Genomic DNA, 19,121 nt, shown 5'->3' on the forward strand with positions numbered 1-19,121 from the left:
TGAGAAATGGGTATCTTTATTGAGAGTTGTGTTCTCTGAGGAATAATTTGGTGCAGGCTGCATGCTAAAGGTAGGAAAACAGAGTAATGAAATACATTAATAATTGGGAATTCAGTCTACATGAAGATCCAAGTGGCCTCTAGAGTAGAAGAATGGGAAAAGCCACTAGCTGCCTTGGCTCTCAAACACGACGTATTTTCATCTCACTTCTCTTGAGGGAATAGTAGAAGCCTTTCCACTGGTACCAGTTAATGCCATTGGCATAAGACAGATGTGGTCCACCAAGGTAGAAGCCATTGAGGTTGGAAAAATGGCAGCTCTTGAACCACCAGGCACCTGATGACAGAGCTGCACAGTTCTGCACATAGAGATCTTGGTCACGGTCAAATGTGGAGAACTTCTGGCCACTGTGATAGGACAATGAATCACCTGGTGGGAACATCAAGCGAAATAATGGTAACAATGAGACTTCATGAGGCTGGTAAGAATAAGGAGTAGTGTCCTTGCTTGTATATTTGAAATTAGATCCATTGGAGCCTAAGTATAGGGATAGCTGGCACTGGAATGTTTTCATGCACATCTCATAACTTATGTTTCAAGATTGGACAAAACATGCTGTAAAAATCTTTTAAATGACTTCTAATTTCCCCATAATATACTCTGATTCCATATACCAAGGTAAGTGTCCTTGCTTGTATATTTGAGAGTAGATCCATTGGAGCCTAAATAAATCATCTGTCTTAGGGGGAAAAATATTGCTTGCTGCTGTAAACATCTTCTTAACTCACGTGTGGGTTTATGCTAGTATTTGGACACCCCTGGCCCAGAAGGGTTTTGGAAAATATAGACCCAATAAATCAGAAGGACAGCAAATTGGGGGTGACTGATCTATATACTAGGCTGAAGTCAAACATTATCTTAGTATTCATGATAATACACAGATCCAAATTGATCCTACCTAAATGCCTGATTACCATGTTTGAAATTATTTGAAGACTATGCTTTCCAACTTTTTTAAAAAAAAGACAGCTGCAAATGTGTGGCAACTTTCTTATTGTAAATAGGGTTTCTTGCCCTCGTTTTGAGACTCAGTCTTACTTTATTTGATACTCATGGGATTGGGAACCTAAGGCCTCTTACCTGCCCCTCCATCAGTAAACCCAGATACATGGAGTGTGTAGCCATCCTCTTCTGCACTGATTGCATTTGGGGAAAGGGAGAAGTCAGCATATTTGGCAAAGGCGGTATTATTATCAAAGTCATCCATTTCCACACGTAGCTCATACTTCTGCTTCAGGGTGAGAAGGTGGATATTTTGCAGTCCTAGACCAGATGGGAATTCTAAAATCATTTGTGGTGCCTTGGGAAGAAGTCCATTTAAGACCTCCATTTATTTTCCTACCCTTTGGGGATGACCCCCATTCTCTTAACCAAAAAGTACTGGCCAGACAGAAAAGCAAGACAATTCTTGGCTGAGCTTGCTGGCCTGGACTCATAATAAACAGAGCAATTGCACTTCATGATGTAGTTTTCTGGCCCAGGTTTCAGCTGCTTAGGGGAGAAACCCAAACATTTTGCATTCCAAACGTTTCTGGCAAAAGGAGATGTCTGGACCAAGAGATGCATAAAATTATGAGATTGGAGAGAAGCCAGTGAGGGAAAGGGTGGGAAAAATCAAGGACTTTTGGCACAGGCTCCTCAGAGAGGAAGAGGAAAAGGAGAGAGAAAAGGAGGAGTAGGAGAAATTTTCTTTATCCCTTCATATTTACCCAGCCAATATTCGCCATCTGCTTTGCCAAAGCCAAACTTGTAGTCATTCCATCCCCGAAAGAAACTGATTGACCCATTGAAGCGTTTCTGGAAAACCTGCAAAGTATAAGAGTTTTGAGGAAAAACAATTGTTAAATTAACATCAATTTGTCAACAGTTACCCTGAAGCTGTATTCCTGTCAACACCATGAAAAGGAAGATTATACATTATGCTAAAACATGGTTAATTGGATAAGCCAAAATAATTCATACACTGTGCTAAGCCTTACTCTTAACAGCCTGGGTTTAAGTATACACAAAAATCCTCCTCCTCCTCCTATTTTAAATGTATATTTGCTTGTTTGATGTCTGGTCTTTATATTCTACTTTTTCATGCTGGACACCATCTCACTTCTACATTGGCTAACAAGACAAGGAAAAGTACAAGGAATTGGTTATATCTGTAGTTCTTTTGTGATTTTTGTGGCCTACATCAGAGGTGGGTTCCTCCTGGTCCAGTCCAGTATGCTAGAAGAGGTAGTAAAAATCTGGTGTACCAGATAGGACCAGTAGTAATGATGACATGGCCACGCCCCCAAACCTGTTCTCCCATCAGAAGCTTTTTTTAAAAGTTTTTTCCCCTGCTGGTTCAGGCAAGGGGAAAGAGGCTTTAAAAAATAAGAGGGGGGGGGAGAGAGAAAGGGAAAGAGGAAGGGAAGGGAGAAAGAAAGAAAAATAAAAAGAAAGAAAGAAGGAAACTCACTTTTCAGCATGGAGATTCAGCAAAGGAGAAAAACAAATGCTATCACTTTAAATCAGAACTGAGCATGCCTGGCTGTGGAATTCTTGGAGTTGAAGTCTGCAAGTCTTAAAGCTGCAAACTTTGGAGTCTCCTTTAAATTGAAAAGCTGCTCGGAAGAAAATTTGCAAAGTGATATTCAGCAGTTTGTTTCTGGGTCAGCTGAACAACAAACTGGATATAAGGAAGGATTCTTATATGTTTCTCTGAAGTTTTGGGGTTTGTGCAATATAGGCTTTGTGTTTGAATGATTCCCTGTGAATGGAGCCAAACTTTCTGTAGGCTTATTATCTCAATCTGGCAGGAATGTGGAATGAGCTTCAGGCAGGTTTCTTTGTTAGCAGCTTGATTTTTCCTTTTCTGGGAGTAATACTTTATTTGGGGGGAGGGGTTGCTTCCCACAGAGGGAAGGGAGAAAGAAAGAAAGAAAGAAAGAAAGAAAGAAAGAAAGAAAGAAAGAAAGAAAGAAACAGCACAGCAATTTAGAGCTAGAAGGCTACTCGGGGGTCATCTAGTCCAACCTTCTGCTACAGCAGGAAGCCTTACATTGCTTGGATTATTTTGGTGCCTCTAACAGAAAGGAAAATTGCCAGAAAGGAGAAGGAATTTACTAGGACATGGCTGCCATTCAGTGAAAGGCAAAGATAGTCCTTGACTTATGACTACAATTGAGCCTAAAATTTTGATTGGTAAGCAAGAGCGATGTTAAGTGAGCTTCACCACATTTTACCCAATCCATGACATCTCCTGGTGAGTGACATCAAGTTGGCCATGCCCACCCAGTCATATGACCATCAAGCCATATCCACAAAATAGGCCATGTCCACAGAATAGGTAGTAAAAAGTTTTGAAACCCACCCCTGGCCTACATCTATAAACAGGAAGACACCACACAAAATGTGTATTTCTGGTTAATCCTAAATGTTCTGATGTTCAAATTAAGGAGTGAAAAGATTCACATGAGACACAGATACCTTGGCCCCATGAAAAAGAGTAATGGAGGACCTGGATTGGAAATATCCAGGATCATAACACCATTTGACATTAGAGCTCAATATTTTTTTTTTTTTGCCAATTCTAGTCCAATTTACTTGAGAAGGGTCTGTAGCGATAAAATGACACATCCTTCCATATTTGTTGTCTTGAACTCCCAGGGGGAAAATGCTTGTAAGATAAATACTACAACTTTTTTAAGGCTTTATGTACAGCAATATCAGCACCATCAATGATAGTGAAACTACAACTGTAGAACAGGCTGAAATCAAAGAAATCAAGATTATGAGAACTTCCACCAAACTAGCACTACTAACAGCCACTACTAATATAACCCAGTCCTAGGATCTCTTGTGCTTCCATAGGATACACTTTCCCATCTTGGATCCATCACAGGGATTTCATTACCGTCCACTTTCCATCATCAGTGGTCATGTCACAGTACACGGGGACAGGGACACTGGGTCCTGCTGGATAGATAAGGTACACGCCATCTGTCTCTGAACCTTGATCGTATATGTCCTCACAGTCAAGTGGAAAGGAATCTTCTCCGCAGGGTTGAGATTGCTGAGCTGTCCCAGTGGGAGGAAAAACAGATTACTTTAAATTTAAATAACCCATCAAACATATGACATTACTTTGATTTCTGACTGATCATTTTGCTTTAAAGCAGAGAGTTAGTAGTCCAAGACAATAATTATAAAGCTATTGTTGTTATTATTTTACAAATATATTACAAATAATTCTTTTATTCAAAATTACCTTCTACTTGGGCAAATGTGACATTTCTGAGAATAGCTAAGAAATAAATAAAAACATTATATTTTATTAATTTAAATGTTGTTTTTTCCCCTTCAAGCTTCATATTAAAATTTATATAGACATTTTTGTACATTTTTGTCCAAATTTAGACACATTTTTGATATTCATCCAATGTAAACAGATTTTATAAATAATTTTTATTATTATTTTTGGGGGGGAAATATTACTTTAATATTACTTTAACTTCAATGCAGTCTTTGCTGTCATTTACAGTACATATATATTAATTTTGGAGATTTGGGGACAACTGTAAAATTTTGGAAGTGCTAACTTTTAATGTGCAATGCAGGTTTGTTACCCCAAAAATATATAATTAGATTGTTTTGTCATTCACAAACAATCTGAATGAATTTGTATGTGATATGCTTGAGATTTGTTCAGGGGAGGTTAATGATTACTTTTAGATAGCTTGAACCTATAAAGGGATAACAATTTTCCTTTCTGGATAGTTTTCAAATGTATACTTATTGCTCTTTATTCCTCAATGAAACAGGTGTTTATAGGTTGTGGAGATTGTGCATATATGCCTGTAACTAAAAGATACCAAGCATGAAAAAGACTTAACAGTCATATAAGCAAGCACCTTCTAGCCAAGAATCCCATTAAGGAATTGTTTTAGTTATTATCTCTGTCAAAAGCCACTCTTGAGGGAGTGCAGGGATAGCAAGAGGTGATATATTGTAGTAGCTGCCATTAACTAAGACTTTTCTAGACATTCTTCCATAATAGGAAGCTATTTGTTCAGCCTCCCACTACAATTTAAACAATATGTGTGGAGGAAAAAATACAGATATAAAATTGTTAAAGAGACATCCAGTCTAGAACTAAGGAGAAATTTCCTGAAAATGAGAATAAATAATTGATGGAATGGCTTACCTCTGGAAGCTATGGGTGCTCCATCACTGAAGATTTTCAAGAAGAGATTGGACAGCCATTTGTCCACAATGATACAGGCTTTCCTGCTTAAGCAGGGGGTAGGACTAGTCACTAGAGACTTCCAAGGTCCCTTTCAACCCCATTATTCTATGTTCCATGAAATATTCTGCCTATTATAGTAGGATCATCTGACATTACTTGAGACTCACAAATATATAGTAATTTCATCCTCTAACAAATAACATTACTAACAGAATGGTTGTTGGGAAAGAAAACAGTGGACAGCAATATCTCAAAAGAGCAGGCTGGTCAGTCGTAAACCTGTAATATTTTGTTACAAAGGAAGGAGTGTGATAAAATGCCACTAAGGCTAGATGTTGTCAACTTCATTCAACTTCTATTGTTCTTCCAATTATTTATATATATATATATATATGATTTTTACAACCCCCGGTATGCCCAAATATGGGAGGAAGATTAATACTTCCATTCTCTGTCCTTCGGCTCATCACAAGAGACCATCCAGGCAGAAACCCAATATTTTTACTGTTGCCTTTTTGTTACATTTTGTTGTATTTGTGCTGATAAATAAATAAAGGGAGACTAGTATAGATCTATTTCAAGCTATTTCAAATCCCAGTAAGGGTATGGCTAGCTGATGAGAGCTAAATAGCTTGAAATATATATATATATATATATATATATATATATATATATATATATATATATATATATATATATATATATATATATATATATATATATATATATATATATATATATATATACACACACACACACACACACACACACACACACACACACACACATATATATATATATATACATATACACACACACACACACACACACACACCTGGTATGCCCAAATATGGGAGGAAGATCACACTTCCATACACACACACACACACACACACACACACACACATACATACATATATATATATATATATATATATATATATACACACACACACACACATACACACACACACACACACATATATGTATATATATACATATACATACACACACACACACACACACACACATACATACATACATACAGACACACACACACATAGTATGAGATAAGATACTTATTATCCCAACAGATTACTGATGTTGTGAGTTTGGATAATAATGACAGAGATTTTCAATGCATCTTCTGTACTAAGAAACGATGAGACCATAGCTCAAGGCTGACCCTCTCTATTGTCAATGGTATGTGAGAATTATTTTAGGAGGCCATGTAAAAAAAGATTCTGCATAGTGAATGGTCAGATAAGAGACAGCATAGCCTACAGCTCCATTGTAGGAAGATTAATGTACCTGAGCAATCAGATGAACGTTTATGGTCCCTTCACTATCTGAGATATGAAGGCACTAAACAGCAAGAAAGGTTTTTTTCTATCGTAGGACTAGATGCTCCAGTGTCTTCTTCAAGCAGGTATCTCCCTGTCTCCATAATTAGTGCCCACTCAGCAGTCAGAAACAGCATCTTCTAAAGGACTTTCAGATTAATGCAAATACATAGTTTAAATCTTTTCATTTTTTGCTTTTTTCCATAAACTTTTCTGAACCCAAGGTAGATTTGTGTGTTTCTTTTGAAATAATTCAAGTGTACTTCAAGATTCTCTATACTGCATTGTAAAAGTACAGAGACATCTCATCCAAGAAACTTTATTGTTGTATATATCCGTTGTGGTACAGTGGTTAGATTGCAATGTTGCAGGCTAATTCTGCTGACTGTCAGCAGTTCAATTCACACCAGCTGACTCAACCTTCCATCCTCCTGAGGTCAGTAAAATGAGGATCCAGATTGTTGGGGAAAATATGCTGACTCTGTAAACCATTTAGAGAGGGCTGTAAAGCACTATGCAGTAGTATATAAGTCTAAGTGTTCTTGCTATTTTGGATATTCCAGAACACTGTCTTTAACTATGGTGAAATGATCTGAGGATTAAAAAGGCAAAAGATGCTATAATGTAAGCCAGGCCGGGCAAGCTACAAGCCACAAATGACCTCCCAACATGAGACTTTCTGGCTAACTGAGAGCAGTGTATTTTTCTATCCAGTTTGATTGCAAACAGCTGTTCAGAAGCCAAGAATATAATTTAAATGCTTGTTTGTGTCTTTTGTGCTTGCTTGAACATGGACTATGTTTTGATGTTCTTCATTTATTGTTAAATGGCTGTCTGCTCGGCAACTTAATGCCAGATTTTTTTTAAAAAAAGAATATATATGCAGAGAGCAGCTCTGGCAGCAAAGTTTATCTGTCTAGAAATGTCTTAACAAATGGACTTGGCTGATCTCAGAAGCCATGTAAGGTCAGTCCTGATTAGTATTTGGATTGGGATGATTATGAAATGCTATGTCTGTTAGCTAGATTAAGAAATAAAAGAAACCACAAAAAAACAGCAAACTTTCATAATGCTGCCAAAAGAGCTTCACAGTCAGAATCACCAAGAGTTAAGCTTTATTTACTTTTAGCACAAATTATCTATTTAATAGTAGAAGAAGGTGCCTTATACTAAGTTGTGCCAATGACATTAATATACTTGAGACAGTGTAAATGGCCATAGTTCTAAGACTCTTAGTTGAACCTATAATCTTTAGAAAACAAACTTGGTTATTGCAGAGCTGATATGCAACCATAAGAGCCGTGTTGGCACAGTGGTTAGAATGCAGTACTGCAGGCTAGTTCTGCTAACTACTGGCTGCAGCAGTTTGGCATTTCAAGTCTCACCGGCTCAACATTAACTCAACTTTCATCCTTCTGAGGTTGGTAAAATGCAGACCCAGATTGTTGGGGACAATATGCTGACTCTGTTAAACTGCTTAGAGAGGGCTGTAAAGCACTGTGTATATAAGTACTATTGCTATTGGTAAAGGAATCTAAGCATTTTCTGGCGGCTGTATAATGTCTGGGGGTTCCATGACAGACAATACATAAACTTAACATGCACTCCTAGATCAGTCACTAAATGGCAGGAAAGAGAAAAGTGTCTATATTGTGGGAGCTATCTAGGAATCATCAGTATTTTTTCAACCCACATCCAATAATAAATGGAACAACTTCTACAGCCAACTCACTACAGCCAACTCACTGCGGGACAGCTCGCCCTGGGACAACTTGCGGCAGGACAATTTAACAATTCAATTTAATTATTTAAAATTTAAAAAATGATTTTAATTTTTATCATTCACATTTCATTCTATCCCTGCTTTTGCATCCTTTTTAATTATTCTACTCCACAATTTATTTGATATTAGTGTAACTCTTATCCTGCAGTGAGTTTTCCTATGGTCACAGCAAGTTGACCATGGCAAGTTGAACGTGGTGAGTTGGTCTTGGTAAGTTGGACATGGTGAATTATCATAGATCCAATCCAATAACCCAAATACTGGTACAATTTGCTGGCAATATCACACTCCCAGGAGAGCTCCCTAAGCTGCTGCCCATTCTCCCTGACAGAAGCTTGTGTATACGAAGCCCAAGCACTGGAACACATGAAACCTTGAAGTCTTCAACTGTTGAGTCAAGCTGGAATGGAGACCCAGTTTGGTATAATGGTTAAAGTATCAGGTTAGAATCCTGGAGACCATGAGTTCTAGTCTGCCTTAGGGATAAAGCCAGTAAGGTGACCTTGGGCAAGTCATTTTCTCTTAGCCTTAGGAAGTAGACAGTGATAAATCATTTCTGACCTTGCCAAGAAAACTGAAGGAAATTTCTGATCAGTCACTAATATAGATTGACGTGAAGGCACAAAAAATAAAATAATGTATGGAGAGACATTTGAGAGGTATGTTTTGGAGTTTAGAGAATTGTACTTATGTCCCAAGTCATAACATGCTCTGTATTGCCTATATTGACAAGCAGATTTTCATAGTCTTAGATAAGAATTCTTTCTTGTCCAACCTAAAGATGGCTAAAATTACTTTGTTAAAAGATGATGTCACTGCCTTCTTTCAGGTGACGTAATATGGAATGACCATCTAGAGGATGAGTATGTGCCATAAATCTGTCTCAAGACCCCTTACCTGAGTTGATGGCCTGTCCTTGCAATGTTGGCAGCTGAAGAAGTAAAAGGAGGAACAGAGAGATGGGCAAAAATGAGGAAGCCTGAGAAAGCTAAAAAAAAAAAAAAAAAGGCATGACTTGTCATCCATGATACATAGTGAGGAAAGAGGCACCTTATTATTAATAATAATATAATTATCATTTACTATAAAGATCGGCAAATAGAAGTAGAATGAATGTGGCAAAGGAAAGCAAAGGTATTGCAGATAGGAAACTTGGATACAATTCCGAAACATTACTTGAACACTATCAGCATTGACATAATCACCATGAGGTCAATGGCAGAAGGCAGATTTACTTGGAGCAACTTACATATTGGAGACAGTACCTTCATTATTACTATCTCAGGTTCTTTGGAAGAACTTGATGGATGGACAAAAACGCCAAACCTAGTCAATCATCTGTTTGACTGTGTGACCAACCTAATTATAATATAGAATATATACTGTCCAATTCCCAGCAACTCCTTCTGACACTGTCCTAATACATTTGGCATTGTCTACCAAGAAAAATAAAAATAGAAATCTGTCATGTGTGCTTAGTTTGCCCATGGCTTATTTATGTCAAATCTTCCTTTTGGTTATTTTCACATTAAATATTACCAAAAGATAAAAATCAGACTTCGCTGATTTTTCAAGTGAAAAATGTCTCAAGTGAAAAATGTAAATGCACATTTTTTGGGTTCAGAAACTTGTTGAGGGCTTTAAAAAGCTTCTTTGATAATAATAATGTGAACTCTAGTGCTCAAAGTTTCATAGCAATATATGGTAGAAAGAAAAAGAGAGAAATTGATTCACTGATTGAAAACAGAAAAATATTTGTCAGAGATGGAAATACAGTATATCACAACATAAACCTGGTAGTTGAAACTTGAAAAGTTGCCTACATATTTATTAGTCAAAGCAGCGCCTGTAGAAGGAGCAAAAGGAATCAGGTTGATGAAGGTGGCCTTGTCTTGGTGCAATACAAACCCTGTCCCTTTTGTATATGTGTTGCAATCTTGGATCCCTGCTCCATAGATAAAGATCTTACAGTATGGTGCTGGAATGCGGCTTTTGTCATTGTGAGGCAAGCAGCAAAAAACGTGGATGCTGGTGGAGAACATGATTTAGAGACATTAGCTCATGATAACTGGCCTAATGTTCAGGTCACAAGAAGCCTTAAATATTAAGATTCATAAACTGGCAAACAGATTTTTTTTCCATCTGATCCAACATTAATTAATATTTGTTAGTTCCCAAAGTGGGAAAATGAGAACAACTCTAAAGTTAATCTACCATTATTCATTTTCTCCTTAACTTTGATAATCTATCAACAATCTGCACGGCAGACACAAGTTTAGGTAGAAACTTTTGTGTACTCTGTTGTTTTTCTTGGCCTCATGATTTTCTTGGCCTAACATCGAGGGGAAAAATGCATCGCAGGGACATTTTGACCAGATTTGCAAATTCGTTGAATATATTCCTGTCCCAGTTACTTACTTTTGAAATAAAATGTTTATATAATCTGGTCTGCTGCTGCTGTTATTATTGTCTGTTTTGTTTTAAAGTTTGTAAATTTACAGCTAGCTATCTGTCTGTTTTTCTGGGAACATACACTGTTTTCTTACTGAATGAAGAACCAATGAGGAAGAAAGTGGAGATTAAAATGAAAAATTATAGATTGTTAAACTACATATTTACTTTTATTTGAAGCTCTGATATATAGTGGAGCAGGTAGTCCTCAACTTACGACCACGATTGAATCCACAATATTTGTTATTAAGCAAGAAATTTGTTTTGAGTTTTGTCCCACTTTTGCCATATTTCTTAAGCGAATCACTGCAGTAGTTAAATTAGTAACAGTCGTTAAGTGAATCTGACTTTCCTATTGACTTTGCTTGTCATAAGGTTGCAAAGGGGATCACATGATCTTCAGACCCTGCAACTGTCATAAATGTGAGTCAGTTGTCAAGCATCCAAATATAAATCATGTGGCCCTGGGGATGCTGCAGAGGTGTGAAAAAGGTCATAAATCATTTGAACTTTGAATGGTCATTAAGTGAACAGTTGTATGTTGAGGACTGCCTGTATGGCAGTGTAATTCAATCTTAGCAACTTGAAGAGGCGTGGACTTCAATTCTCAGAATTCCCCAGCCAATTGAAGTCCTCACATCTTTAAATTTCCACGGATAGGAAACACCATTGCATAGTGTTGCTCGCTTTCATTAATGTATTGCAGCCAAGCCCTTAAAGAAACTAGGTGGAAATCATAGCTCACCCCTAGAATACCTGCAGTAACATTTGCAAGCAAGCAAAGAGCAACGCATAGGAAACATGTGAAGAAATCCTCTCTGTTTCCACATCATGTCTCCCAGCTATCTCTCCAAGCACCTCATGTCTAGGGCATCACGTGTCGGCTAGGAAACATAACAAGTAGGCAACCTTGAGTTTGATTCTGGCATGGATACATAAAAGCTGCCTGCAATAAACAATATTCTATTTGAAACTAGGGTATTAGCCTCTATTCCTGATAAAAATATGCAGAGGCTCATGAAAAATATGGACTAGTAAACTTTCTTCATGCAATCAACAGTCAATATTCTAGATAGTGCAGAAAACCAACACACACAGAAGTGTGTGTGTGTGCGTGTGTTTGTGTGTGTGTGTGTAAAAGACCTGGTTTTATTTTATTTTCAGCCCCAAAATAAGCACCAGGTCTTCTTTTCGGGGGCTGTCTTACCCGCCTACCTTAGGACCACTGGAGCCATGGCACCGCGAGCAGCAGGCGGCTATGTGGTGCATTGTGCCATTGCACATGTCAGTGGTGGCACCGGCACAACGAGCCTTGTGGTGTCCTACCGTGAATGGCAGAGCCAGCACAACAAGCCTTGTGGTGTTCTGCCATGAGTGGTGGCACCAGTGCAACGAGACTTGTGGTGTTCTGCAGCGAGCGGCAGCACCGGCTCGATGCACCGCATATTGTGTCCAGCTGCAGAAGTCGAGCAGCAGTGCGACAGGTGTCTGGAGATAGGAGGCCTGGCTGTGGTGGTCCCAAGGTAAGCAGGCGTGGGGTGTCTGGGGCAGCTCCACCCCGCCCACCCCCACCCTAACTTGATTTTTACACCTGCGCCTTGCTCTACTTTGTACAATCAGATGGCGGGCGGAGGTTAACCAAGGCTTATTTGGGGGGATAGGGCTTATATTAGGTCTGTGAAAATCGGGATATGTATGTATGTATGTATGTATGTATTTATGTATGTGTATAAAACTGCTTCATTTTTGTATTGCAACAAAGTGTTTTCCTTCATATTCAAGACAGTGCAATTACAGCGGGCTAATTTATCTGAATCAGATATGCTCCTTGCTGATCTTTAGTACGTCTCTGTTCATGTACCTTTATGTAGATAGATAGATTATAAATAGATAGAGAGAGAGGGAGCTATATAGTGGAGATGGATAGATGATAGATAGATAGTAGGTAGGTAGGTAGGTAGGTAGGTAGGTAGGTAGATGGATAGATGGATAGATGGATAGATGGATAGATGGATAGATGGATAGATGGATAGATGGATAGATGGATAGATGGATAGATGGATAGATGGATAGATGGATAGGTGGATAGGTGGATAGGTGGATAGGTGGATAGGTGGATAGATGGATAGAGATAGAAAGATATATAGATGTAGCTATAATACATATAGATAGAGATATCCACACTGTAGTTCGTACAATCATGTTGGCTCATCTTTATTTTTTAAAATAACCTGCACCTTCTTGTTCTTCCCATTTCTTGTTGATCATTTTTCTCTGTGGAAATTAATATCCTCTTATCTCTTTTCATATGTAGGGAATCAGGGCAGTTTTCCTCCCATCCACTCCCTATTAGTTTTGCAAAGCATTTTGTATGAAATAGTTCACTTCATAGAATCATATTAGGTACTAATTAGATATTGATAAGGTTTACTCTGCTCAATTAGCCCTTGTAATGCCACTATCTTGGATATGAAATGGAAACCATTTCTCTCCTTTGTTACAGAACAAAAATAAACTAGTTAAGCAATCCATAGTTCAAGGTGTCTTTGTTTGGAAAGCAATCCCATAAAAGTATTACAGATAGAAAAAGTAAACATCCCTTTGTTTAAAGAATCAACTTCATGATAAGAAAAACAAATGCCAGGATTTAAGAAGACAAGGAAAGCCATCCATATCAAAAGAAAAGTCTATTTCATTTAGCATTTTACTTCCCTACAATGGCCAGACAGAATTCTTCAAGAATCTTTTACTGAAATCTTTGTCAAATCTAGTATACATTGTATTGGGAGGATATCTTTATTGATGTGTTAATTTTATATCCTTCCATCAATATAGGGACCTCACAGAAGGCTTTTCCTCCATTTGATCCTTGCAGCTATAATTTGGTGTCAGTAAGCTGGGCCCAAAGAAGGGGACTGCCCAAAAGTTACCCAGTGAGATTTGATGGCTGAAGATAAACATGAATCTCCCAAACCTTAATCTTAGTCAAGCACCTTAACCACTCCACTTTGCTGGGTCTCAGTTACTACATTCAGCCATCATATCTAAAAGTTACTGAAGCTGGCTTTCACCATTTGTTATAAGTGCAAATTCCATTCATCACATACAACATTGAAATAGAACATTGCAAACATTAATTTATTTGAGAGTAAAGAGAGAATGCAAAAGTCCAACTGAAAAAAAGATAATCAAACCTTATTTCACAGCCTAATAAACCTCCCCTCCAAAAATATCTGTTGCTCCAAACTTTCAGATTCTTCGTTGACTTACTGTACCTTCATGTTGTTCTGTGGTTCCTGAGCTGTCACTCCTGTTGCTCTCTGTATAGGACTTTCTGTTTTCTTTTGAAGCTGCCTCTTTCAGTCTCCTTTGCAGGCCTTTAGCTATACACCTCCCACCCACACTGCTGCCTGCCCACTAACATACCCCAAGATAAGGGACAGACATGATGTGTAAATCCCGGATTTATAGCCCAAAGAGAAGTCGCAGGATTGGGAGGGGAAGGGGGGGGGAGCAAGAATGTGTTACAGAAAAGCAAGGCAGGAAATGAAAAATTGGAGAGAAGAAAGGAAACACAGAACAAGCCAAGAGCTAGATGTTTTCCAGGGCTCTTGGCATGAACATAATGCTGCTATATGCCATTCTCACGTATGTCCGAGAAGGGTCCCCCCCCCAAAGTCTTTCTCTGCCTCTGTGTTTGTGTGATCATATTGGAAAATGTGTTAAATTTTAACTAAAATTGGAGAAAATTCAGAGCCAGAACATTTGGGTGTATTCTGTGAAGTCCCAAAGAGAGACTTCCAGTGAAATAAAAATTAGGATTCTTGTCTACTGTGGAAGAAGGGTGTGATCTAGTAATGACTCAAAATCTGGGGTTCTTGCCCACAGACACATTAAATGGAGCTAGTAGAAAACTATATCAGCATAAAATGTGTCGCTCCCACTGGTTATTCACAATCTCACAGATACACAATGATAGCAAATGTTGCTTCCTTATTTTCAAAGTCCAATGGATTCACCGGGTTTTTATTTCTTCAGCTCTCAGCAAATGTTATTAGTAGAAAAACACCCATCAATTACTCTCTCTATATATGTTCAGACAAGTGAAGGGATTTAATTTTAACAATTTTAGCAGTAGCTTTAGTTTTTTGTCAAAAACTGCACTGGATTCCCACAAGAAATAAGTCACAAGGCTTGTTATAGCATTCCTCTAGAAGAGAGGCACCACAAACTCTCATCGAAAAATGAAACCATTAGTTATCAATTAATGTCAGAAAAATTGCTAAGCTTGTTATATTGTGAAAAAGCAGAGAATCACATTTCCTTCACCTTCCTCCCTCCCCCTCTCCCCTTCTCCTCTCTCTCTCTTGCTTCACTACTACAGGTCATTAACTCTCAAAACTCATTCAGATCTCCAACCCAGAGTTTGTCTGGAAACATCAGCCTTGTAGCAGGGTGGAGTTGAGATTGAGAAAGAAAAGAAGGGCCTTGGGAAACATTGCCATGGGATTGGAAGGAAAGGAGTGATCTCACACCAGCCGAATGTGATCACAAACCAGTATAACGTAAACCAGATTGTCCCCACCTATAAGACTCGTCCAAGTGCACCCCTAAGAGAATGGTAGTGTATGGTGCTTTTGCATACTGAAAAGTCAATCAGGATACAGATAAGAACACTAATGCTGGTACAATTAACTGATGACTTAAAAGCTGCCTCATCTGTGGCGTATCATAACAAGGATTTTAACGTGTGTATCGGATTAAGAGAGCAAATAATGAAGAAACTACCGATAATCAAACAAGAGTTGGATACTTTTTTCTCCTGGACTATGGACCTAGTTGACATCTCCAGAAAATGAGACAATAGTCCTCTTTTTCACATTAAAAACCCCAAAGTGTATTTTAACTTATTGAAGGACAATGTATTTTGCAAATCAAATCCATTCAGTCAGAAGTGAGCACCAAGATATTCAGTGGAGTTTATTCCCAGTAAACTGCATAGAGTTGCAGTCATACTGTGTGTGTGTGTGTGTGTGTGTGTGTATGTGTGTGTGTGTGTGTGTGTATACAAGTAGTCCTCCACCTACGACCACAGTTGAGCCCCAAATTTCTGTTGCTAAGTGAGATTTGTTAAGCACCCCATTTTACAACCTTTCTTTTTTTCTAATTACCATATTTTATTTCATTTTCATTTTCATTTTATACAATCACTTATATACTGTGCGTAACAAAAAAACAAAAAAAAGGAAAAAAAATCCACCATAAAAAAAACCAACATAACACTTCAATACACCCTTTCTTCTCCCCCTCCAACTTTCATTTCTCCCCTCCAACATTCCCCTCTTCTACTTCCCTTCCCCCTCAGACATCTCCCCCTCCCTCCATCTCACCCTCCTTACATTCCCCTCTCACTCCCTCTTTACTTCTCCCTCTTCTTTCCCTCTACTCCTCACTTTGGTGTATCCCTACAATTAATCTATTCAGTTTATTTTTTAGAAAATGAAAGAAAAAAGAAAAGAAAAGCGAGCAACAGTATACAAGTGCATTCTTATTGTTCTAAGAATTGAAACTGTATTTCCACCCTCCCCCCTCCCCCCTATAATCCCCCCTCCCTAACCCCCTTACGGCTTCCCAGGTCCCATACCCGGCATAATTCTTTAACAAGCACTGGAGTGTAATAAGACCGACTAACTTTAAAGTTAAAAGATAAAAAAAAAAAAGGGGGGGGGGAAATAGTAAAAAATAGAAAGAAAAAGACACACAAAAAAAAGAAAAACAAGAAAGATCAATAAACCCGCTACATTAACACAGCTTCCCATCATCTGTAAATCTTAAACAATGTGCCTCATTCCAAATTTCGGTTATTTTATTACTTGCAGGGTTTCAAACTCTATTAGAGCCAGGTAAGTTAATCAATTGGGGTTCTCCAACTAAAGGTCTCATTGCTTTATCTATCTATTCAGACCTTTAATTTATCTCTTTTTTATCCAAATATCCAAACCTTTCTATAAAACCATTAAACTCAAGTACTTCTTTCATTTTTCATTTCCAACACCTCCCATTCTGTCCTTACCCACATCCACGTGTAATTTTTTACCTTCCACCCTGCCTTTACCCATGTCCACATATATATTTTATCCGCGTCCATTGCTCCTCACATATTTACTCCACCTTCCTGGAGACTCTCTGACTAATCTTTCTTAACCTTATATTGAAATAGCAATTCATACAAACATCAGCTTGCATTCTAGCCCCAAGTAGTCTAGTTAAGCTTTCGCTACCCTTCCATCTCCCATGCAGCTCCCAACTCCGTTCGTCCCAAACCACAACTCAAGAAGATCGCGATCTCCGCTCTCCTCGCCTAGGAAAATAATTCATGCGCAAATTGAGTTAGAGTTCAAACAAATCTTATATACAATATATGTCCACAATCAGCAGCGCTTCTTTCAGCCTCCATATCTCATCATCGATGTACAACTTTTCCATTTTATACCAGGCAGAAATCATGAAGTTTTAAAAGCATCGCTAAGTCTTTATTCTTTACTCTTCTGCCCTTCCGGAAGAGGAAAGCAACACCCTCCGCCTTGTGGCCACGTGTCCCGCTGCTTGTCTTCTCCTTCTCCTTGTCTCTCTCCAGGTCCGGATGAATCAGGAAGTCCCGCCTTCAGAGTCTTGTAATAAAATTCTCGGGCTTCACAGACAGAGTTAAAGCGATGTTTTTGATTCTCAAATGTAACTGTAATGCCAGCTGGGACTTCCCATTTGTATGGAATCTGAGAATTTCTGAGTTCTTCAGTTAAGAAAATGTAGTCTCTCCTTGCTCTTAATATTTGAGATGGTATTTCTTTAAAAACAATCAAGTCCTGTCCATCAATTCTCAGCCTCTTGTTGTAAAGCCTCTGTATTATCACATTTCTGGATTCCCTTGTGGTGAAATATATAATTATGTCCCTCGGAAGCTGTCGCTGTTTTGCTACCCACGAATTCTGGCGGTAAATTTTTTGGATCTGCCAATCAAAGTTAAGTCCCGGACTTCCCACCGAACGGCTAAGAGCCTCAAAGAAGATCTGTTTCAAATTCTCCTGTTCCTTTTCACGCAGTCCTCTAACTCTTATTGCAAACGCAGTCTTATTATAATTTATCATGACAAGTTGTTTTTGAGCATTTTCAATTTCCTGTTGTAACGTTTGGATTTTGGATGTCAAATTAGAGTTGGTTTCTTCCAAAAGTTCCAATTTATCCTCCGTTTCAGCAATATAATCTGTCATAACTGTCATTACTCCGATCATATCCTCCTTTGCTTGAGCAATTTTAGCATCAAATTGATCATATAAATCCGATATCAGTTGATTAATTTCCTGTCTGAAATTATTAAGCGTTTTGAGAAGAAATTCTTGTGTTAACAAATCTCCAGTGGAGGGCGTAGGAGGCAAGGGCAGCGACTTCATAGCAATTTTTTGAGATGTGTTATTAAGGAAGCACTTCTGCTTAGATTTGGGAGCCATTCCAAAAAAGTAAAAAATAAAAACAAGCAATCAAGCAAGCCAACAATCAAAGTCTCTGCTCCCCTCAGTTAATCTTTTAACAGTTAATACGGAGAAGCCTTCAGGAGAGTAGGGCTGACTAAGTACGTCACATCAAACACAAAAGCTATAAGATCGCCATCTTGTGACGCAGCTAGAAAAGGGAGCCTTTTACAAAATTGAAGCTGGTATTTTGGATAATAATAGAAGAAATTCCTCAGGAATGGTCCCCGCCCGGATTAATTTTTAAATAGCTTAGCTTTGTCCTGGGGGGGGGGGCAACCTGCCTAGGGCTGCAAAAAAGCAGCTGCGAAGAACTGGCTGGAGTAAAAGCTCAGCTAATGTTGAACCTCTTCTCCATTCACAGCGAAAAAAAAGGCTGTGAATTACAAAGAGATCCTAACGACTGACCTTCTCCCTGCCCCTTTCTGCCAGAAAGGGGAGATATCTATAGATCTTATAAGATATACAGACCAGAACTCTGAGAGGAGCTCCGTTGAGCTCCCGTCGGCGACAGACTCCTCCCCCAGAAGCCCATTTTACAACCTTTCTTGATGCAGTTATTAAGTAGTTAAATTAGTAATATGGCTATTAAGTGAATCTGGCTTCCCCATTGACTTTGCTTCTCAGAAGGTCCTAAAAAGTGATCACATGACCCCAGGATACTACAAGTGTCATAAATATGAGTCAGTTACCAAGCATCTGAATTTTGATCATGTGACCATAAGGATACGGCAGTG

The 19,121-nt window shown here is 38.4% G+C and overlaps 1 protein-coding gene across 1 annotated transcript; it reads right to left on the reverse strand.

Annotated features, from left to right (window-relative positions):
* Nucleotides 1–14,539, reverse strand: MFAP4 (microfibril associated protein 4). Its single transcript, XM_032237669.1, has 6 exons — nt 14,134–14,539; nt 9,305–9,395; nt 3,950–4,113; nt 1,770–1,866; nt 1,141–1,323; nt 1–429 (listed from the first exon to the last, which is right to left on the reverse strand). Exons 1-6 carry the CDS (start codon nt 14,137–14,139, stop codon nt 182–184), a joined length of 789 nt encoding a protein of 262 aa, XP_032093560.1. The 5' UTR covers nt 14,140–14,539; the 3' UTR covers nt 1–181.
* Nucleotides 14,540–19,121: the final 4,582 nt, after the last annotated feature.

This window comes from Thamnophis elegans, chromosome Z (genome assembly GCF_009769535.1).
Source record: "Thamnophis elegans isolate rThaEle1 chromosome Z, rThaEle1.pri, whole genome shotgun sequence".
Classification (NCBI taxonomy): domain Eukaryota; kingdom Metazoa; phylum Chordata; class Lepidosauria; order Squamata; family Colubridae; genus Thamnophis; species Thamnophis elegans.